The sequence below is a fragment of the Teleopsis dalmanni genome, chromosome 1 (assembly GCF_002237135.1).
Source record: "Teleopsis dalmanni isolate 2A chromosome 1, ASM223713v2, whole genome shotgun sequence".
Classification (NCBI taxonomy): domain Eukaryota; kingdom Metazoa; phylum Arthropoda; class Insecta; order Diptera; family Diopsidae; genus Teleopsis; species Teleopsis dalmanni.
This window is the reverse complement of record NC_051846.1, coordinates 160,114,488-160,138,376: the sequence shown is the minus strand read 5'-3', so window position 1 is coordinate 160,138,376 and position 23,889 is coordinate 160,114,488. Positions and strand designations below refer to the sequence as shown.

Sequence of the window (23,889 nt, the reverse complement as noted above, 5' to 3'; positions counted from 1 at the left end):
AATTCAATGTTAAGCTTGTGTTCTGCTTCTATTGATCTTTTTAAATGATCTACCAAATAAAAGGGACCAGAACAGACAAGTATTTTGTTGGCACAGACAAGTAGCATGACTATTTATATTACTTATAATAATATTTTCATATAAATACATTACTGTATAAATAAACCTATTGTAGACTTTCCTTTATAGCTCTTTTCAAAGATATTTTCAGTTTTTTAATGTTAAAATCTGTTTTTTAAAATAACGTCATATTCTATGTTCGTATTTCTGCAAAAAATGTTCATTATATAATATTATGAAAATATTTTTGTAGTTCGAAGGTCTAAGGAAGTGGCATTTTTCGTCAGTTTCTACAGGTCATGTTGTGTGTCAATGTTTAGAATATAAACTGCTAAACCAACAACCAATGTCATAGTCCACTAAAATAGTTGAATTTTCCTGAAGCAAGTAAATTTAACGTTAGGAAGCTAAGTTCAAAGCTAAGGAAAAATTTTTTAAAATATTAAACAAAATCTAAAATTGTTCAGTTTCAGATTTCGGCAAGTTATATATTGCGAAGTGCCTGTAACAAATGCCATTTGTTCGTCAAGGTAGCCCTTAGCAATTTTAGTTTTGTACCTTGAGTACATACAAAAAATCATACAAAAATTCTTGCTTGGATGAAAAACTCAAACTACGCGAATAAATTATTTTCTTTATAGGTTTCTATACTGTTGCCTAAAATGAAATTTCCTTTGAGATATATTTTGTTAAGTCTGTACATAAAAGTTTTTTTTACATATAGATTTGTGTTTGCAATTTATTAAGTAAACTTCTGTAAAGAAGCAAAATTATATTCTATCACAATATTTTAAAAATTAGTTTAATCATTGAAAACAACTATAGCCAAAATATTTCGTAAATCCCTGATGACTGAATTTATTCTGAGTTCTATATATTGAATTCACAATTTTAGCTCTTAAAGCATTAGTGAAACATTTAATATAAATATTATAGCGGAAATAAAAGTGACAAGTAAAAATAAAGCTAACGTAACAAGATAGAAAAAGTGTTGTATTTTTTTACAAACCAACATATGCCACCGGGAAGGGAAATGAAAAAAAACTCATGCATCCGCATTAAATTTTAATATTTTCACATTTGGCAATCTGCCATCAAATCCTGCGATACTTTGACTCTACTCGGTTTGGCTTTTGCCATTTTATAGTCGAGAATATTTAAAACGATTTATGTTCTATTTTTTGCGTCATCATCTGTTTCCGTCTCATATTATGTCGATCTGATATACTATACTCGTATATAAAGACAAATATTCATGCAAAAATATGTGAAATATGATGGCGACATTAAAAAGTGCAGTTCCAGCGCAAATAGCAAAAGATAATATATAAGTAACGCCTGCATTATGAGACATAAAATGATGCGTTGCTATAATTTTAGTGTGTAAATAAGTTTATTGTTATTAAATTAAACATTTTGTTGACTAAATGAAACATATAATAGTCAAATAGCTTATGTTTACCGTAATATTTAATACATATGTGTTAATATAAACGAAAATATTTTTGGCCTACAACTGATAAATAAAAATGGTCGTGACTTTAATAAAAAACAGCATAAATGACTTTCATAGACATATTTGTCACTTATTCAGGCATGCTCTGAATTTCGACTTCATTTCAAATCGAAATTCAATTTGAAACGGAATGAACCCGTTTTGGGTGTTCCAGAAATCGAATATTTTCATGCGGTTTCAAAATGAACTCAAAATGAATAAAATGAATTTAAACAGCTGTTTGTTGACTATTTTAACAAGTTGTGAAATATATTTTTGCCGTTTTGAAAAATATTCAACGTTCTTAAGTGAAATTTTTAAATTTTAATAAGTAAAATAAAAAAAAAACAGTTTTTATAAAATGTTCGGAATGTTAGCATTGGTGGCAGCTGAAAATAATAGTCACACAAATGAAAAAATAAAAAGACGGATTTTAAGAGATTGCAGCAATCCGTTAGATTTGAATGAGTCGACGTAAGTGGCTAATTCATACTGGATAAAACAACGAAAAATAACGAATACTTTTAGCTTTATAAATTATTACAGGGTGAACAACGATGCTTTTTGCATGCTGGTAAAAGTCGTAACACCGCACGTTAAGTTATCATCCATACCAAGTTCTATTCAGTTGGCCTGCACATTGCGTTTTTTAGCGGAAGGGGGCTTTCAAAAAGCGGTAGGCATCGACAAGCAAATAGCTTTGGGTAGGAGCACTGTTGGAAAAATTTTGACAAATGTTATCGCTATTTTGGAAAGGCGCATCTGCCCATCATGGATAAAATTAGAAATGTCGGACGCTGAGCGGAGTGCGTCTAAGCGCCACTTTATGCAAAAATTCGGGATTCCGGGTGTGGTAGGTTGTGTGGACGGAACACATATAAGAATGACAAAGCCTCATCGTGACCACCACCTTTTTTATAATAGCAAAGGCTATTTCAGCATTAACGCCATGATAGTAAGGACTTTCAAGTTCTTTTTGAAATTTCTTTTCAATATGCTACTCTTCTGCCAGTGCTATGAGAGCGGTGAAAGTGGAAGTTGGCTTTTAGGAGATGCTGACTACTCCCTTCAGCCATTTTTGCTAACGCCATACAGAGATCCGCAGCCTGGAACGCAGGAGCATAAATTTAACGTGAAATGATTAATGTATGCTGTGCGCTACATAATATTTGTAGATACTACAAGGTACAGGATGTCGAAGACGTTCACTTTGCTAATGAAGATGAAGAGGAACTAAGTGAAATATCGGCTAGTAGAGAAGCAAATACAATAAGAGATGACATTGCTAATAGCTTGCGTTAGTAGTATATAAGGAAAATTTTTATTTAAACAAAATAATCAAAAATGAATAAATTCTTAAAATATTTAATCTTTATTGGAGCTTATAATTACAAAAAAAAATTAGCGTCGATTAGCTTTCGCTAAATTAAATTTCTTTTCTTCTAACTCCAACTTTTTCCTTTTGAGATCCAGCTTCTCCTTGAGAAGCTCTTCCATCTTTAAATTATTTCTTTTAGTTTCTTCGGCAAAATTTTCAAACACTTCGTCAATTTTTTTCAAATGTTGCTCTATATTTTTTATAGTCTGTTTCTGCTCCACAATATGTTTTTTTACTGATTCTTGCCACGTTGGTTCCCGACGGCGTTTTCTGCTAGCAGCAGCATTAGTGCTACCAATAGCAGCAGCATTAGTGCCACCAATAGCATCAGCAGTAGTGGTACCAATAGCATCAGCAGTAGTGGTACCAATAGCATCAGCAGTAGTGGTACCAATAGCATCAGCAGTAGTGGTACCAATAGTATCAGCAGTAGTGGTACCAATAGCATCAGCAGTAGTGGTACCAATAGCAGCAGCATTAGTGCCACCAATAGTATCAGCAGTAGTGGGACCAATAGTATCAGCAGTAATGGCACCAATGGTAGTGGTAGCAATATAAGATAGGCACAACTCATCGGAAGACACATCCTCGCCATTTGAGCACAGTTGACCAAACTCAACCGTGTTCTCAATACCACGGACCACTTTAAAAATGCCACATAGCCGTCCAATTGCTTTTTCGGCTGCGGTAAGAACATATTTGTTGAATGGTCCACCGCCAGTCGCCCGTGCTTCTGAATTATTGTGCGCAATCTTTTTACGAACAGTCGCCTTCCAGTCGAGCCACACCTATAATTGTATTACCATGAATAAAAAGTTATCATGCTAACGAATAAAAAAAAAATCCAATTTACCTTTTTCCATCCCTGGATATCTTTGCTAGGTGGACCATGGCTGTTTAGCTCTCCTGTTAGTTCTGCCCATAGTTGGTCCGTGACCACTTTGTCGCCTTTGACAAAGCCAGTTGCAATTTCCTTATGCAACTCCATAAATCCTAGCAAGATTCCATCTTGTACAGTGTTCTTGTGTTTACCCCTTCAAAATAAAATATCAAAATTATTATTTTCTTTATTTACATAACTTGAAACTGATTTAACACAAAAAAAATGTAATTATACTTACATGTTATTTTCACTACTTTTAATTTCACAACTATTTCGATAAGTGTTTTTAATCACATGTTTTTATGCAGATTCGGTTTCTAGAGCCAGCAAATTCATTCGATTTCATTTGTGAAATCGCAAATGAATCGATAAAAGCAGAGCACCAAAATGTGAATTTAAATTGAAATCGAATTTTTTTATGCGGATTCGAATTCTAGAGCATGCCTGATTATAATTTTATTATTACCATAGAAGGCATAATGGCACACCACTGCGTATGAGTGCTGATAAGGTTTCATTTCTCAAAATTTAGCATCAAACTATGTTTTTTATAAACATATATTAATTTAACAATAGTGAAATAATTTTTTAGTTTTATGATATTTTAAATATTCTATTTTTATACGAATTATAAAATTTTTCGTAATGCATATTGTTAAATTTCTTTGAAATTATTCTTATTTTCAAGTCGCCTTAGTTGTAATAGCATTTTAGAGTTTTTAAAATACATTAGAGTTCAACACTATAATATTTTTTTTATAAACATCAGTTGATCCACTCATACATGTGAACTAATAAACTCCATCTTTCTTTTCATCGTCAACCGAACAAACTATACTTTCATCTGTTCATTACTTTGGTTCCTTAGTTAATAACCTGTATACTTAAAATATTTCCTCGGAAGTATTATGGTTTTATAAAATAATCAAGCATATATTAATTAATTTAATAAATTATAAAATCTTATATATATAATTCTTCTGTACGTGTGTTGACAGTGAACTCCTCCTAAACGGCTGAACCGATTTTGATGAAATTTTTTGTGGGTGTTCAAGTGGATTCAAGGATTGTTTAGATTCACAATTTGGCCCACTGGATAATGTCTTTTTAATTAATTTTTTATTTTTTGGTATCCATACACATTTATATTAGAAATTTAGAATTTATTCATGCTTACTTTGATTTGTTTAAAAAGTTTAAAATCTTTAAAATGAATCGTAAAACTGCCGTTGCATTAAATGTCTAACATAAATGTATATGGATACCAAAAAACTGTATAATGATTAAAAAACCGTTATCCAGTGGATCAAATTGTGAATCTAAATTATAGTTGAATTCACTTGAACACACACAAAAAAAAAAGAATTATATATATAAATATATAAATAACGTACAAAAAATAATGCTACGTCTTCGTGGACGAGGAGGAAATATTGGTCGACGGAGTCCGAATTCACAATTACTCTAGAACCGTCGGTTAAATAGATCGGCAGAAAACAATGGAAATGTAAGAAACCAGGATACAATCACACGTACTAATGAAAGTCAAGAGCAACGCAACGAACGCCAGGAAAATTAAGTGCAAGGGGAAACAACGTTCGCTGGGTCAGCTAGTATTAATATAAATATAATAAATAATATATTATATTATAAAACATTTTATTATAAAATCTAAAAAACTCATAATAAGGAAAAAAGTCTGATATTGCAGTCATTACAGAAATGACTATTATTATTATTAATATACGTGTTATGAAATGTAACCTCCTTCTGCTGACCGACAAAGATGTGGATGGCTTAGAATGACTTGGAGAAGATTAATTACTAAATAGACATGAAAATTGATTATTGAGAACAATAGTGTCAAGTAGAAATATTTCATAGCTCTTTGTTAATAGATTATATATTATTTTAAGAATTGCATTTCTATATATTTATTGTACAAATTATCAAAATAAGAAAAACGAGGTATTTTGGACATATCTTCCGAGGTCCAATATATGAATTGCTGCAATTGATTGTGGAAAACAGAATCGAAGGCAAATGCGGCAAGGGAAGCAAACAAATGACTTGGTTGAGGAACATCTGACACTGGACTGGGTTAAGAATGATTGGAGGCTTGGTACATACTGGCACATACAATAACACTATTTCTAACATATTATAATATATTATTATGTTAGGCCTTTTCCGAGTTAGTGCATCTAAGCACTTTTACTCTATGATAGCTGGGGGAATTCTGCAGAGTCCCGCTCATCTCACTGACTAATTTGAGTATTCCTGATAATCTTCGTGATTATTCAATGATTGATCTAAGATCTGCATACCGCCCAGTGCGGTTAGTAATTACTCTGAGATTAGATAGTGCTAAATAGGGCAGCCTGTAGGGCAGGATCTATTCTAAGGTTTCTTAGCATATCACTCGTGCGGATGTATCATGGTACTTTAAAGAACCTTCGGAGAGCCTGACTTTGAGCAACTTGTAGCTTTTGGATAGTAGAGTTTGCTATACGTGACACACCCATAAAGTAGTGCTGGGCTTATTATTTGGATGTATATCAGCTTTCTGTTCTTCACATTAAGGTACATTAATGAACATGTCTTAGTTGTAATTGTAATTATATTGTATAATGAGTACTTAATTGACTTATTGCGTCAATCCTTTTATTTGTATCATAACACATAAAAGGATTAACTAAGGGATGTACTCGTATTTGTGGATATAAATATTAGGAATGAAACTCATTCTGGTGCGGACCAGCTGCTGCCCCATTACAGCAAACATTATTAAAAGATATTAACTTTTAGATTTATAATATTAATGTATTGAAATATTTCAATACTGCTGTATAATTAATATTGCTGATAACTTTTTGGAGTCATATTCGTAAGTATTATCGTAGTTTAGATTTAATTTTTATTATACAATGAACTAATAAAAAAAAATTGCAAAATAAAAAATTTCTCAACTTACCCCTCATTAATATTACTAAGATGTTGTGATTCCGGATAATAATTAAAATTATGTCGACGATACCTAAAAGAGGAAAAATAATATGAATGAAATAAAAAAGCGTTTTTTCACTTCAAGATACAACTGGAGATATATATTGTATTTATTAAATTAATATTAAATAAAAATTAAAAATAAAAATTAAATACATTTATTTTTTAGATATCTTTCGCAGTTCAAGTATATTCATCTTTTCTCAAGAGAATGTGGTGAGCAATGACTAAAATCTAGCCATTCATAAATTTATCGAGCATAACTATTAAATATTTAGCATTTCATTATTATTTAATACCTAGGCGTCGAAAAAGAATTGGTAATCTGGTCGACAGTCTTCGCAACCTTTGGCAAGGGGAAATGCAAGGGTTATAAAGCTCTGATCTAATGTGCCATTGTACAGTCTTGCAAAGAGCTTGAATACAATTATTGGAGAATCATTTTGTTAAAGATCGCAAACAACTTTCATTAACTGATAAGTCTAACAAAACTATCAAATGAAAATAATCTGATTGAAATGTTGCAGGTAAGTCTTGAATCAAAAATACACGTATCACCGGAAATCTTCTATAAAATAAATCATTCGAATGGGGATAGTTTTTAAACAAGATCTCTAGGTTAATGAACAAACCAATCTGTGACCTACGTGGCATCTATCGCTGACTCACCATAAAACTTAATATAACCTACATTAAGAAAATTACTGTTAATTATTTTCTCTTTAATGTTGAGAATTTCAAAAAACAGAATTTTATAGACAAGATTTCCAAATACATATGTTATTTTAAACAGTTATACTATATTCATACAGCCAAATTTTCTTAATTTCGTAAAAATGAAATTAAGTTAATTTCAAAAGTGTTCATACTGCCCCTAATTAAGGAAATCATATGTTTTTTGTCAACAAATCGAAATTACAAACTTCAAACACTATTTGTATCTGGGAAATTTTGATTATTATAACTATAAAGGATGTCATCCAGTTGTTTAAAAAGCTTTAGTAGATTTCAGGTTTGTGATTTAATGTATTTTAAAGTAATAACAATTTCAGCTTTTTTTCTGTATTCAAATTTAAAAATTTGCACTTCTTTAAAATATTTTCCCGATTTTAGTAAAGTCAACTGTCATTAACATTTATTTAAACAAATGTCACTTTATCGTTATCTTAACTTTTGTTTACAATTTATCTTACGCATAGTTTCATTTGAAATGTTCCTTAATTTCAGCCTTCGTTTCAACGAAATTAAGGCCATTTTCTTTTGTTTCATTCTAACCTTAAAATTTTGTATGGAAAAATCAACTTAATTTCACTGAAATGAAGATGAAATTAAGATTTTTGCGAAATTAAGGTGTGTCCGAACATAGTATTAGATTTCATTTTTTTTAGTCTAAGTTATTTATAGTGTGTAAAAATATTTTTAAAAATTAAATTAATAATAAATAAATGTTAACTGTTTTTATCATAAGAAAAGATATTTCCCCATGAATTTTAAATGTTAAATTTCATAGATATAATATCCAAAAAGCTATATATTATTAAATCTTTTATATTTTTAGTAGTATAAAAATAATGCCGTAAATATCAGTAAAGCATGGCTACATTACAGAGTTTTATAAATTAATGCAATAAGTCCTTAGTAAATAATTTGACCCATTTTCATGCAGTCTTACTGGTTCTAAAAGCAAGTGTGATCTAGATACCTTGTGTATAAGCTTATGATGAGCCAAACAAAACGTACACGTAGAACTAATATATATTCACAATATGAGTAAAAATTTATATATAATCCGCCGAGTATAATCAACATTACTGGCGCAACTAAAATTAATTTCGAAAGACAGCAAAATGTCAGTAAATTGTATTTAAAATTTTATTTGTGAAGAAGAAAAACCTCGAATAAGTTACGTATACGCAGGGGTGCTTTTAATATTCTCCAGTCGTGTTGTTCACAAATGAAAGAACAAGCGCTTTTAGTGTCAATATTGAATGGTGGCATGGATGCACTGTTGCAACATTTGCAATTTGTGAACATGGCATGGAAAATGCAATTGGTGAAGTGGTTGAGAGTTGAATGGGCAAACACGCGTACATTTCCAATAACACGAAGCCGACAAGATGTGTGTAAATATTTAATGAATTTGACGATGAAAAATGAAATGAAATGAAATTACCAATATTTTCTGCTTTTTCCTGGTCACACACGATATTTGTATAAGTAAAATATTTTATTACTCAGAAATTAAAAAAAAAACAAAACAGATTACATTTATATAATAACATATGCTGCGATACAAGCTAAACTAATAAAATAATTCTCCCTTATGAAATATAATTCTAATATATTTACAAAGGGGCATAAGTATGTATGTGCTTGAATATGACGTATTTTACTATATTATTTTCTTCTATTTTTACTTATTCTTCAATAAAGAGGTTTCAAACAGTAGTAAACTGCAGCAACAAATTTTGTTATTATTTTTGATTAATTGAATTTTTGGCTGAATTTTTGGTTATTTCAAGTATTGCCAAATACCCATCATCAGCGGTCTTCGACTTATTCCTTATATTTAATAATTCGTAAATAATTTTTTAAAACTGCAATTTAATTTTCAGCTCCGAGTCAGCGCACCTTACCCAACTGACCCGAACCCGTATTTGACTTATAGGTATGTTTGAACTTAATTTTCTATTAATTTGTTGTGAAAACTCATTAACAAATTCATTTGCTGTGGTATATTAAAATGAAATCATAAACCAGCTGTAGTATAATTAAAGTAATTAATTATAATTATTTTTAAATATTAAATTACAATACTATTCTTTTATGAAAGCATTATTTATTTATTTTACATTATTCTCTTTTGCGTATTGAACCTAATCTAGACTCTTAATATGGAGGAAATCATTCTAATGTTACTCTACGATTCGTACTAGCTATACTGAGAATTGAATATATATATTTATTCATATATATTTTCATTATTTAAAGTATTTGATATAGAATTACATATCAAATTTAATCAGAAACTATTGTATTTAATAGTGAATAATATTGTATTTAATGGTATCAAATTTACCACAGCTAACTAGTAAGTAACTCGTATATAATTTATAAGGAAATATGCTATAGTATTGGCAAAGTATCGATAACACTAACGGTATTATCGATGGTTTTAGATTTTTGTCTCAATAGGGGGAGACAAATTTGAATGAATTCTCCATATGCAAGAATTCAATACTCTAATAATATATATCCATATATATAATCAATCTGGCGATTTCATTATATTGTGAGGTATTTTGTGTATTTTCATAATTTAAATACAAGCCTACTTGCAGATAAAATAAGTTACTGCAGTTGTGAAGAACACTGGCATTAAGTAATGAGAATGACTTAAATAGTTATAAAGTAAAGTTAAGTATTTACCACTAAATTAATCATAACAATATATTTAAATATTTTAATAATAACGACTAAAATATTCTTCAGTTTTCATTATTCAAGCATAGAACATGCTAAACTATTATACAAGGTGAGATGTAAAAACTGCAACAAAGTAAAACGCCATAATTTTTTCATTTTTTTTAAATTTTATTGAATGAAAGCAAAAAATGTCGGAAATAACATCAAATTTGAGAATCGGTTTAGAATTGTTCGAATTGGCCACCTTTGGCACGAACTATGGCCTTCAAACGGCCAATGAAACCATCACACGCTGCCCGAAAGTGGCTCTGTGGTATTTTGTCCCATTCTCGGCGAAGCGCTTGCTTGAGATGATCGACACTTTGGTATTTTTTAGTGCCAACCTTGCTTTCCAAAATACCCCAGGCACAATAGTCCAACGGATTGGCATCCGGAGATTTTTTTTCTGAAAAATTCCCACCAAAATGCTTTTGTGCGCTTGTAAACAATATAATGAGCTGTCACTAGAATAAATCTGACAGCTGTGGGACGAGCGGTTTAGAAATGACAGCAGTCTGAAGTTGGTTGCAGTTTTTTCATCTCACCTTGTATTCATATTTTGATACATTTTTATATATATTTAGTGTTTATATAGTAACCAATGATTAAATAAATATTTTCCTTTTAGTTCATTAAAGTTATTTCCCTTCAAAAATTACCACAGAATTCAATTTATATTTTCAGAAATATTTATATATACGAATATAATACATTTCCACATAAAAACGGTTTTAAAAAGATTTTAATTGAAATAAAAACTTTCGCTGAACCAGCAATTCCGTGTTAAATAACTTTTAAGTGAAAAATATTTCAATTTTTCGATGATGCGGTTTTATAAAATATTGAATATTTATGTTGGCATTGTTTGTATAAAAATTTATAGGAAAAGTAAATCACATAAAAATATGGTTTCAATAAATTTTTTGACAGCTACATATTTTCATACAAAGCTACATAAAAAAATTTTTAGCGCATATTCGATATAACAAATTGATCATAATTTGTAGAAATAGCATCATCACTTAGTAGAATAACGTCACTAAACTAGCTGACAAGCTGACTAACTGATAATAAGTATTGATTGCAATAAGGACAAAGAAGCCTTTTCGAAAACCTATAACACAGTTATCATATCAGAACTTATCATATCAGTTTCTCCGTATAATTCTTAACAAGAGTAACAAGTGTTATATAGTATTTCATATCTATCAATAAGCTTAAAAGCAGACGAAAACACTGAACTTGTCAGAGCAACTGAGTTTCTAAAACGAACTCACCATACATATAAGTTGATAAACCAATAATTTAAGTTAACGTACCCTGATTCCATTTTGATCAAAAAGAAGTATATATTATGTAGTTCGAAATATTTCGACGTAAAATTTACATTTTTCAGTAACACAAGATGACAATATCTCGAGATACTTTTGATGTCAACTATTAATGGTATAATTCTGTTACGAGTAACTAAAATATAAAGTAAAGTATTTTATGTTTGGCATTGCTAAAGACAACATCATTCATTCAATTAGTTGCACAGTCAAAGTTCTGTTAAATGGGCGTCCTTGTAAAAAGACATCTCTCTCATTGCTTAGTCCGAATTATCATTTTTTTATATAAAGCGTTCTTTTAAAGGAACAGTTTGCATATTCTGTTGTTACCCATTGAAATAAGAACTCACTATATTATTGTCATTATCTACTATATAGGAATTTTCTAATTTCTTTTAATTTTCGGGATATAAAAATAATATAACTGAAAAGTTTGTAAACACTATAGAAATGTGTGCAATATTATGTGGGATATATAAGATTCCATGTTAAAAAAAATATAATATTTTGTAACAGTTTCTACAAAAACTTTATGAGATCAATAGTTTTAAAAATGTCCGTTTGTCTGGAAGCTAGAGTTCTCATACAGTCTAAGATTGTCATGGATATCGAAAGCCAACTTTATTTGTTATGTATCTTGATTAATTATATATACTCGTATTATGCTAAACATGATGCATCAACTCCATGCGTAATGTGATATTATTGCGGCTACTAAGATTCTTAAATAAAGTATGAATAGAAGAAATTTTTAATTTTTTTCAAAAGTTAATAATATGTAAAGTATATAAGAAGTATATATGTCTATGAGTACCCTCTTATGAACCTATTACAAATGTACACTTGTTAACAGTGATTAAAAAAATCAATTCAGGTACATCCACTTGTATGTCTGTCTGTTTAGTATAAGAGTAGATAATTGTTTCGATGTTGGAAATAAATATATTATTTATAAAAATTAGTTATTTTAATTTTATTTCTAAAATTAAAAATGACAAAAGAACCTATTCATCTTCTTCGTCTTTGCTTGATCAAACGCGAGTTAGTGTCTAAGGTACTTTTTCTCAATAGTGTCTGTGACCATTTAGATGATCTACTGTAATAAGAGCTTTGTGAATTCTGATAATAAGTTGCTTAGTTGAATAATTTTATTTTATCGAAGTATAGTTTAAAGCCCAACATATCTTCCTGAGAGAATATATATAGCATTAGATTTGAGAGAGTGCAATTTCGAATTAGTGTGCGCTATCGCAAAATCGAACAATTTCAATACTCTGTTTGTGATATACTTTTGCACTCTCGTGACACTTAAATCATTGTAAATGTCTTCATTTCTGGTGTACAGTGGCACTTTTAACATATATCTCAGTATAATAATCTGATATATTTGGAATTTTCTAATGGTGAATGGAACAGCATTGACATAAGTAACGCAGCCATAAAGTTAATAGATAAAGTTACGTTCTAATTATTTGCTTATAAAAAAGAATATTATCTTTGATACTCAATTTTTCTAATGTTAATAGTTTAAGAGCATTTAGAGTTATATTCCAAGTCAGCTTCTTGGCTCTTATATTATCTAACCATCATTATCTTGGCTCTTATAGTATCTTCTGTCAAAAGCTAGACCTAAATTTTTAACATTGTCCGTCCACTCTATTTCCACATTATTGACTTTTATTTTTTTTCGAGTTTAATTTCTATATCTTAGAATGAACAACTATCCGCATATTTAAATAGAAATATAGTTGAAGAGTTTTAAATTACTATAAATTTTTATTTTAAATGAATGTTTGGTTGACGATACTAGTTTTTTATATTTAAATAGTTGTAATTAATTTTTTTTTGTTATTAAATAAGAATAATTTAAAGAATAATTTTCTTAATTAAATAAGAAATTTAAAATTTTACAAAATATACTTCGAATGTATGTATGCCTAGAGAAATGTTCTACTTTGTATTTATGCCTCAAAGCATATAAACTAAATTCATACGAATTAATTTTCAGGTAAGTACATGGTATGTAGTTCACACGCAGATACTCGTACTAACTGTTTTACTCAAAAACAATTTACCTCTACGGTTTAGTAGAGAATAGTGCACTTAATGCACCTGCAGGATAAAAGCTTCCCAAATGTTGTCCTGCTATTGCACAGGAACAGTTTACCAGTATGTTTCGTTAGCAATGCATAGCATATACGATACTTTATAAGGTTAATTTAAGCGTAAGCATGTGGGTTTTAATGGTCGAACTAAGAACATTAAAGGGAATTTAAAAGAGAAACTATAGATTTGATGCAATTTAATTGTTTAAGCTAAATAATTTAATAGAAAATCTCAGACTTTTTTATCTTTCATGTTGTAATGTAAGATAGTTTTTATTACATACTTGCATACATAATACGCAACAATTTGCCTAAATGCCAAAATATTATAATTTTTAATAATATTAAGTAAAGAAAGTAATAGTTTACCTATTTTTATGTCACATTTAAAAAGTAAATTCATTTCTACAGAAACGCAATGTGGTAGTTATGCGTAATATAACAAAATATTAGATAAACTTTTTAGTTAGCATCTCTGGGGACTAGAGATGCTAACTTACTTATATTGCTACTGGCACTAACAATTTGATGCTAACATTATTCCAAATAAATTTACAAAATATAAAGCCATCAATCCTAGTTAGTTGTTAAGCAAAAAAGATCTACCGTTAAGACCATTCTAAGGATGCAACGATATAGGGCGGTGGCAGTGGAACAATATTATGGAGCATAATATTGTGCGATACAAGTATCTTTCTTGACTATTTAACGGTTCAGATTGATTTAAGATTGTGGAGTTAAAATTTGTTTTCTATGCATTTGAGTCTTTGGAAATAACGGATTGAGGTTTAATAATTGAGGTTTAAAGAATTTAATAAAAAATTTTTGGATTTAAAAGTTGCGTTTTTCAGTAAACTTGTTATGAATAAACAGATAAATATTTATCTATAACAGATAACTTGTTATGAATAAACAGATACATATTTATCTATAACAGATAAATATTTATCTGTTTATTAGAAATCAATTTCCAAATTTATATATTTTTCTGTCGAAAAGGGAAATTGTTTACTATGCTCTGCCAGATATCTGATAAGAGTTTTCATATCCTTAGCGTAAAAAGTCTACCAATAACTGTTTTAAGTCAACTAGTTTTAAGTCAACTTTTCACTTCATTCAATAGTTTTAAAAAGATAGGTTTTCCGAAGTATCCATATTTTTCTACCATGTGACCATGCGCCTAAAAATAGAATAACCTTTTAATTAAAGTTGGACTCCTCATTTGGCGAGATAGTCAGTCTTTTTCTGTCCTTTAAACTCCTTCACAGTATGACATGGTTACTTAGTCATAATTCATTTGCGAATTATAAGTAGTTGTATAGCATATCTGACAAAATTTTGATCAACTTTAGACCCAGTAAACCCACTTGGTTGTCAGACTTTTTGATTGTTTTTCTATTTGGATATTTCTTTAAACATTCGTAATTAAATTAATAACTAATGCAACAATTTAAAAATTACTACATGTGAATAAAATATACATTAAAATAATACATAAACTTCAAATAATTTTTTCCTTATAATTAAATTTTTTTCAAATTAAATTGCTTCTGTCTTATTCGATATTTGATTTATTTAATGTCACGTATCTTAATTATATCATTTTCACTGCTAAGTTGTTTGAAGCAATTTCGTTATTTATCGCTTTCTTTCCTTAATTGACTGTTTCCCATTGTGTCGAGCAGTAATTCCTTTTTAATTAATTTACTGATTTATGTTTGGAATTTTATAGATTTTCTTCAATTTAACCAAACTTAACTAAAAAAAATAAAGTGGAAGAAAAATTTTGGAGTGTTTCCACTACTTCATAATGCCATTTACTTGTAGATGCAGTACATTTCAAGCAAATTATTTTTTTAATTTTTTATAAAATTGGATAAAACAAAGAAAGTAAAATATATACTAAAGGGTACAGTGATTTAAAAGAAAAATTCTATAATTAAACGTTAAATGATTCTCGTGACTACTTCAGTGTTACTCTTAATGAGCAATGAAATGGGTTCTCATTTTACCCAAATCAAAACTTAAACCAAAAGATCTCAAATTATAATTGAAATGAGTTAAATAGTTAAATACGAGTACATAAAATAAGTTATGTGCTCATGACATTAGATACTCATGCACATGAGTTCTTTAAATATTTGAACTTAAAAACGAATAATTTGTCAGTAATTTTTTATTAAGCTGAATACTTGAATATACAAAAATTCTTTGCCAAATAAACTATTTTGATAATTTAATATATAATTTATTGCTGCAATTATACCACCTATCATTTAGTATAATTATCTATTTTATAAGTAATTTCATATTTGTATTAATGGTAAAAATTAAGAAAAAAATAATATGCAAGAAGTTAGGAAATATTTTTATCTAAAATCGAGTTTAATACTCATAATCGTATGAAGAGAAATGTATTTAAGTTTATTAATCGCATATATATAAAGCAAATATGAATGAGTGAATGCTTGTACTTAAAAATGTGTGCTACAATACCGAATGAAATGAAAATAAACAAGCGACAAATAGTTAAAATAGCTTGAGGTTGATTTCGTTGCCAAAGTTGTTTTTTTTTTTCTATTTATTTATTTTATTTTAAATTATGTTTACACAAATTAACACTTGCAGTTTGTATTCTAATTTTAAAATCACACAGAAGTCAATTAGCAGTTATATATTAAGTTTAAGTTTAACTTTATAGTTAAAAAAATCTAATAAATAAAAGCAGTGGATTGGCTACACGTTTAGGAAAGAAGCCCCAGCTAAGACGTGGCAAGAACCGTGGACTACAAGCTTAAAGACGCACAGTACTTCTAAAATTAAATTGCGGGAAAAGCAGGCAATAGAGTTAGATTTAGAGAAATAGTTGAGGCCTTATGATTTTATGTCTTTCTTAAGTAAGTAACTAAATAAAAGCAGTAGGAGAAGCTATGTTTTTAATAAGTTAAATAACTTCAAATGACATGTTTATTTATTTATAATGGTAACTTATATGATACATCCAGCTTTTCAATATATTTCAACATGATATTTCATTTGTAAATATCTTTTACTTATGATGGTAAAAATATTGAAAGAGATTTGAAAATTTTATGATAAAATATAAAATTTCAATGGAAAATTATGGTATCTACTTAAAAATAATTCTTAGAAACCCAATGTATCTATAGAAACTATATTTATTTAATAGTTAATTAAACAATTTATTACTTAGGGCTTTATAGTAATTTTAATAGTATTTACCGCAAATCACTGGTATTTAGAACAAATGTTTTATTTTTAATATAGTAGTATTACAATATATGTTGGTTTTGTTGCAATAATAATATGTTTATTTAATTTTAAAAAACAAAATAGTGACATGAGGATATCACAATATTGTTTTAGTTATAATTCTATAAAGACACGTTTCTCAGATTCTCAAAAATGTACTTCCAATGTGATAGTATTAGCTTTAGATAATGCATCACTAAAGTTCTGGAAGATATAAATACAATCAAGATAATTTTCCAAGATAATTTTAGAATTCCCTAATCATAACGTATAGCATTGACCAATATTGAGTCATAAGTATATGCCTAACTTTTACCATAACAAATGTTCTTTCTCTGGAATGTTTCTGATAGTATACACTACCATATAAACACAACGATTGTGCAAATATTGTATTGTGTAAATAAATTCTGTTGCTAATACTATGATTTATTCACCTGTCAAAGTTAATAAAATTAATTTCAATCATACTTCCCTAGATTTCAGAAAAAAAGTAAGATATTTATTAGATATACAATTGTTTTTTAAACAAAAATCAAAGTTTTTTTTTGAAATATTTACGTATTTGGTATATAAACAAAAATGGAGGAAACACTTGGTTTACCTGAGGAAGACTTCTTTGTAAGTATGCCTTCAATATAAACTTAAATTGTAGACATAAAAACTAAAATTTAAAAGCTTATAACTATCTTTAATATAGACGTCTCTGGTTCGTAAGCATATGCCCACTACACAGCGTATTATGCAGAAGGCTAAAGGTTGCTTAATCTACAATATTAAAACTGCTGAAGCAGAGTACTCGACCTACCATGATACCACCGATGATTTAGCTGCTAATATTTGTGATATGCTAGTTTGTCTTGCACGTAACGTTGTACGTGAAGTGAATCCAATTGATGAGTTACGCTTCCTTCGTATAGCCACTAAAAACTATGAGTTTTTGATTGCACCAACTGATGAATTTGTAATTTTAGTTGAACAACTTGATCCCTCCAAACAACAGGTGGCTATGCAAGCAACTACTACCAAAAAGAAACCCAGGAGAATCTACTAACAAAATCATTGCTGCAGCTTTATATTTTATAAATAATACTTTCAAATAAAATCGATTTGATAATGTCTAATATGCAAATATAAAAATTCTATGGTATTATATAATACGATATAATAATATTAAACTGTTATTTTTATTTTTTAGTTTATCACACTAATTTAGGTTCTATAAAAACAAAAAAATTATTATTTAATAGATCCTTAAAAAATTTTCTCATATACATAGTCATAAAAAATATTTTATTTTTGTTTAAAGTACAATCCGTCATAATAAGGCAAAATAATAATAAATTACAGCAGTGATTTTAATAAAACAATTCAATATATTTAAAATATAGAGTAACAAACTTTATAGATATCCTAATCCCAGATTTTATTCAGTATAACGAGAGCTGAATGGAATATCTTGATTAGTGTCCTAGGTAAGATATAGGGACATATCATTCTGCATTTTACTATATCCGCAATGTTATTTAAACTCATTTTTAAATGCTGGTGTTTGCATACCTAGTTCAGTGCATTAAAAGCTGGCTTGAAGAGTTGGACTAGTTTCGTAGCAGGATAAATATTTATAGAAATATCACTCTACATTTCACAATATCCGCTGGTTCGTCATATAAACTCATCTTTAATTTGAAAAGTTGATGTTTGACAAGAATATGTTAAATTAGAAGTTAATAGACTAAAAAATATACCGGATATTGGCTCCCAGTAGTGGAGAACAATTTCACTATGACTGTATTTTGTGTTTCTAACCGACCTTAACTAAATAAAAAATTTTTCATTCTACAAATAAAAGCGAGAATAAAAGTTTTAAGTACATGGTGAGCTTGGAAATCTGCGTTCAGTTCTATTGAGATTGATAAACATAATTTTTATAGTCGCAATTGAACTGTTGCCTTACGCCAATGAAAGGCATTATTCGCCACTTCTAAACACTAATGCAGTCTGACTAGTGAATATTTTGTAGAAAGTTTCGGATCGTATGGAAAAAGTTAGCGCACATTCATCTATCCAAGATGCAATCTTAATCCACGATCTTAAAATTATTCAATTCTTTGTAAGATCATTAAAAAATCATTTTTGAACGAGCGAGTTTCTGGTATTACTGAATAAGTGGCACAATAGTTCTTTAAGATGCGATTTGAGATTTCCCAAAATAATAATATTAATATATTAAAAACAAAAATAACAAAAAAATTGTCTTCAAAATATTCTCAATCGAGTATTAACGATTAACCTAATGCTCCATACATTTTTCGTAGATTAGTTGAGAAATAGTTTTTCACATTTTCTCCAAATTGAATCAAAAAAAAATTTTCAAACTAGAAATTTCATTTGCAGAGTAGAAATGAAACCCACGCATAGTGTGACAAAACACAAAATTAGGCGGTCATAATTCGATATTTTCGGAACCAGTACAGATATTGATATGAAATTTTCCTAAAATATAGTTTTTGAGTTGGTCTTTCTTTTAAATTTAATTTGAGCCCAATCGGCCTGCCGGAACTACCCGAAATTTTTGCCCAAACATGGGGATTTTATCGTGGTCCCAAGATTACTTAAAAACTATGATAGGTAGAAAGCTGAATTTTGGTGTCCGGAAAACTTACGTTATTATCTAGATTTCAACATTTTTTTAAGGTTTTCCGCCCACTGCCACACCCACCCCCCATACAAAATTTTCATATTAAATCATTTATTATCGTTAAAAATACTTTTTGCACTTATTGGACTACATATATACGTGACTTACATAGCAACACAACTCTATGCAAAAAATGGGCGTGATCCGCCCATTAGTTCCTAAGTTATTTGCAGTTTATGCAACTTTAGCGAAATTATGATTTCGTAAAAATTTAACCAACTTTAAACCCTTATAGTTTTTTTACTATTTATTCAAAAATGATCATTTTTAATTTTTTTTAAAGCTTACGATATTGTTATTCATAATGTGTAAAAAAAATTTCAATTTTAATTATCAATAAAATTTTATTAGCGAAATTGCACAAAAAGTCAGCATTTTTTTCATGGCCATTTTCACTTCTATCGGCGATACCCAAAAAATGTATCCGAGTTTTTTCATGAAATTTTTCCTATTAATAGCCAAATAGTTACACTTTACAATAAAACAAAAATTGGCCTGCGCACTCTATGTTTTACACCTATTTCAGGCCTTCAATAAACCCCATTTATTTCAACAACAAATTCAATGAGTAATAACAAAAAGACATTTATAATTTTATAAATATTTAATTTATTTATATTTCAAATTTCAACTAAATCGGTTGAAGAATACCGAAGTTATAACACATTATGTTCAGACGCCTGACCGGAAGTATGATCACAGCGTTTCACCTTGAATGTACAGTTATTCAATTTTACACAAGCAAGTAATGCGTATTTGAAATATGAACACTTCCGGTCAGGCGTCTGAACATAATGTGTTATAACTTCGTTATTCTTCAACCGATTTAGTTGAAATTTGAAATATAAATAAATTAAATATTTATAAAATTTTAAATGTCTTTTTGTTATTACTTATTGAATTTTTTGTTGAAATAAATGGGGTTTATTGAAGGTAATATTTTTCGTAATTTTTCGCTGGATTCTGAGGCCTGAAATAGGTGTAAAACATAGAGTGCGCAGGCCAATTTTTTATTTGTTGTAAAGTGTAACTATTTGGCTATTAGTAGGAAAAATTTCATGAAAAAACTCGGATACATTTTTTGGGTATCGCCGATAGAAGTGAAAATGGCCATGAAAAAGATGCTGACTTTTTGTGCAATTTCGCTAATAAAATTTTATTGATAATTAAAATTGAAATTTTTTTACACATAATGAATAACAATATCGCAAGCTTTAAAAAATATTAAAAATGATCATTTTTGAATAAATAGTAAAAAAGCTATAAGGGTTTAAAGTTGGTTAAATTTTTACGAAATCATAATTTCGCTAAAGTTGCATAAACTGCAAATAACTTAGGAACTAATGGGCGGATCACGCCCATTTTTTGCATAGAGTTGTGTTGCTATATAAGTCACGTATATATGCAGCCCAATAAGTGCAAAAAGTATTTTTAACGATAATAAATGATTTAATATGAAAATTTTGTATGGGGGGTGGGTGTGGCAGTGGGCGGAAAACCTTAAAAAAATGTTGAAATCTAGATAATAACGTAAGTTTTCCGGACACCAAAATTCAGCTTTCTACCTATCATAGTTTTTAAGTAATCTTGGGACCACGATAAAATCCCCATGTTTGGGCAAAAATTTCGGGTAGTTCCGGCAGGCCGATTGGGCTCAAATTAAATTTAAAAGAAAGACCAACTCAAAAACTATATTTTAGGAAAAATTCATATCAATATCTCTACTGGTTCCGAAAATATCGAATTATGACCGCCTAATTTTGTGTTTTGTCACACTGTGCCACGGGACCATGTCAAGTAAGTACGACGTTGTTTATTGATCGCATTCAATAAGTCAAATATTTTTTCACTTTTTCATTGTGATGACTTTGTATGATTGTAGAATATTCAAATAACTCAAGTTACTAATTACTGAAATAGCTGATCTAAATAAACTAGATAAAGCCAATAGTAAATTTGCCCAAACAGCTGATGTAAACACACCAAAGAAATGCATTTATTCAATTTATAAATTCCATTTAATTTTTACTTAGAGTATATTTTATCACTCAATAATTTTTTTATTTTTTACAATTTTCTTAACTGTTGAAATTATTAAATTCTTTCAAATATTGAAATTAAATTAAATCTATTGCTTCAATAAAAAAAAAATAAATTGTTGGATCCTTAAAAAGATGCAGTTTATTTAGCAATTCTTGATAGAAATCCGCTTTACAGATGTAAGTTCATGCAAAATGCATCTATTCAACTTTTTAATATTTTCAATACAAAGAATTTTGTGTTAAAAATATGTTTATAGAATATGCCCTGCATTTAAGTATGTGTCCGTATATCAAGAATATTTTGATATTCACTGATTCGAAACCTGAAACTGAGTACATAACATATTTGTTACGCAAAATTTTCAAAAAATTGTATAAATTGTACTTCACTTCAAACCTTGCTTGAATGGAATGAATTTGATACACTTGATTTTTCCCTGAAGCATTTTAAATAAAATTTCATATTTCCATACTTATTTTGTAAATTGAAGTCTTTAGAGATGAAATATGTATGATGCTATTTAATATTTTTATAAAGGTATATAACCTTCAGTGCCATTTCTAAAAAAAATATTGCAAATAATCCACTGTAAAGCTCTGTTACTAAACGATATGTGCATGCACTTATGATGGATTTATATATATGAAAATTTATATATAACCAAATTTTATGATGTGAACAAAAAAATAAATTAAAAAAAAAATTACAAACAAATGAAAATATATAATAAAAACAAGAACTGAAGTCATGTATATTTATTTTCTAATTATATATTTTTCAAAAGTTATAATCTATTCGGTTTATAGAATAGTTATTCTATTTTCAGATTTATTAAGATACAATAATAATGATTTACTTATTTTTTTCTTCGATTTATAAAAAAGAAGAAAAAATTACTATTTGCATACTTTTTAGTCAGACGATAGTCAGCTTAATAAGCAGCAATTGACGAAAATTAATTAAAGTCACTAAGACCCTTCGCTTTCTATCTCTCCTTCGGAATATTTCCTACCGGCACCGGTTCTACATTACTTCAGTGAGAATCCCTTATAAGTCGGTTATCCATGCCATATGTTTCTCGTAAAACCTACATGCTGCGTCCTAAAAGTCATTTTAGATTAATTTGCGTCCAGGTTTTTCTTTTTTTTCCTTAGCATATTTCAGATGAATTTTGTGATTTTGACCTACATATTCTGCAAGTAGTGTTTTTTTCCTATCATCTCATTAGTATTATTAGTATAACTGCTATCATTCGCAGTTGAAGAAAGTATGCTCAGTATCGTCCTCGGCTAATATTACTAAGACCCTAACAATATGCCAGAAAGAGATTAAAATACTTATGTGCTGATTTTTTTTTAAAAGTGAAAGACTATAAATAACATTTATTGAAAAGAATTATTGGTGCACTAAAAATAATTATATTTTTACTTCTTATATTTTTATAAAACAGATACTTCGTCGAACTAAAAATAAAAAAAAAATACTTGCTTAGATAGGAAATTTAATCAGTAACAATCAAATTTTCTTTCAATCCCAGTAAAAGTTCTCCATTATTAGCTCTGTAGAGAAATATATTATCTTGATCACGTACCGCAGTTTACTCTGTATATAACAACTGTTTTTAGTATATATAATGTATTTTAATACTATATTGTTAATTTAAAGGAATACACCAATTTTTTTTTATTCTTCTGCAATTTTTAAATAAATTACTAAATAAATGAAGAATTCATATAAATAAAGCGTTTTTTACAAATGATTTGCAATAAAAAGGAATAATAATCAATTATTTTTGCATTATTTTCAGATAATTAATTATGCAAATAACAACGTTTATTTAGTGTAAATAATAAAAAATAAAACACTATTATAAAAAAAATTTTCTTTTTTACACATATTTTTGCAAAAAATTATATATAATGTTTTCACATTTCTCACTGATTACTATTTACACATATTGAAGAAGCTTTATAAATAAAGTGATACAGAAACTGTTGTCGACTATTGACTAATGATAGTCAATGGTTTAGCCTCTCAAGATAGTAGTAAGAATATGGTAGTCAAAAGCAGTCCATAACATTTTGACGTCTATTACCTTAAGTGCGGAAGAAAGTGGTCATACTTGAACATACAGCTATATAAATACATA

The 23,889-nt window shown here is 28.6% G+C and overlaps 2 protein-coding genes across 2 annotated transcripts; one reads left to right on the top strand and one right to left on the bottom strand.

Moving 5' to 3' along the window:
• Positions 1 to 2,956: 2,956 nt before the first annotated feature.
• LOC119666577 lies at positions 2,957 to 11,617 on the bottom strand. Its single transcript, XM_038075857.1, has 5 exons — positions 11,607 to 11,617; positions 6,791 to 6,853; positions 3,787 to 3,967; positions 3,170 to 3,721; positions 2,957 to 3,052 (listed from the first exon to the last, which is right to left on the bottom strand). Exons 1-5 carry the CDS (start codon positions 11,615 to 11,617, stop codon positions 2,957 to 2,959), a joined length of 903 nt encoding a protein of 300 aa, XP_037931785.1.
• Positions 11,618 to 17,525: 5,908 nt separating this feature from the next.
• Positions 17,526 to 18,130, top strand: LOC119669078 (dynein light chain roadblock-type 2-like). Its single transcript, XM_038078842.1, has 2 exons — positions 17,526 to 17,617; positions 17,697 to 18,130. Exons 1-2 carry the CDS (start codon positions 17,579 to 17,581, stop codon positions 18,048 to 18,050), a joined length of 393 nt encoding a protein of 130 aa, XP_037934770.1. The 5' UTR covers positions 17,526 to 17,578; the 3' UTR covers positions 18,051 to 18,130.
• Positions 18,131 to 23,889: the final 5,759 nt, after the last annotated feature.

What these genes read in the sequence shown, in the direction of transcription:
- LOC119666577 (XM_038075857.1), bottom strand. An exon ending in CTTAGTAATATTAATGAGGG is followed by an intron (nt 3,968 to 6,790) that starts GTAAGTTGAGAA and finishes TTTATTTTGAAG; the next exon opens with GGGTAAACACAAGAACACTG. An exon ending in ATATCCAGGGATGGAAAAAG is followed by an intron (nt 3,722 to 3,786) that starts GTAAATTGGATT and finishes ATACAATTATAG; the next exon opens with GTGTGGCTCGACTGGAAGGC.
- LOC119669078 (XM_038078842.1), top strand. Translation starts at nt 17,579, where the DNA reads ATGGAGGAAACACTTGGTTTACCTGAGGAAGACTTCTTT. An exon ending in TACCTGAGGAAGACTTCTTT is followed by an intron (nt 17,618 to 17,696) that starts GTAAGTATGCCT and finishes TCTTTAATATAG; the next exon opens with ACGTCTCTGGTTCGTAAGCA.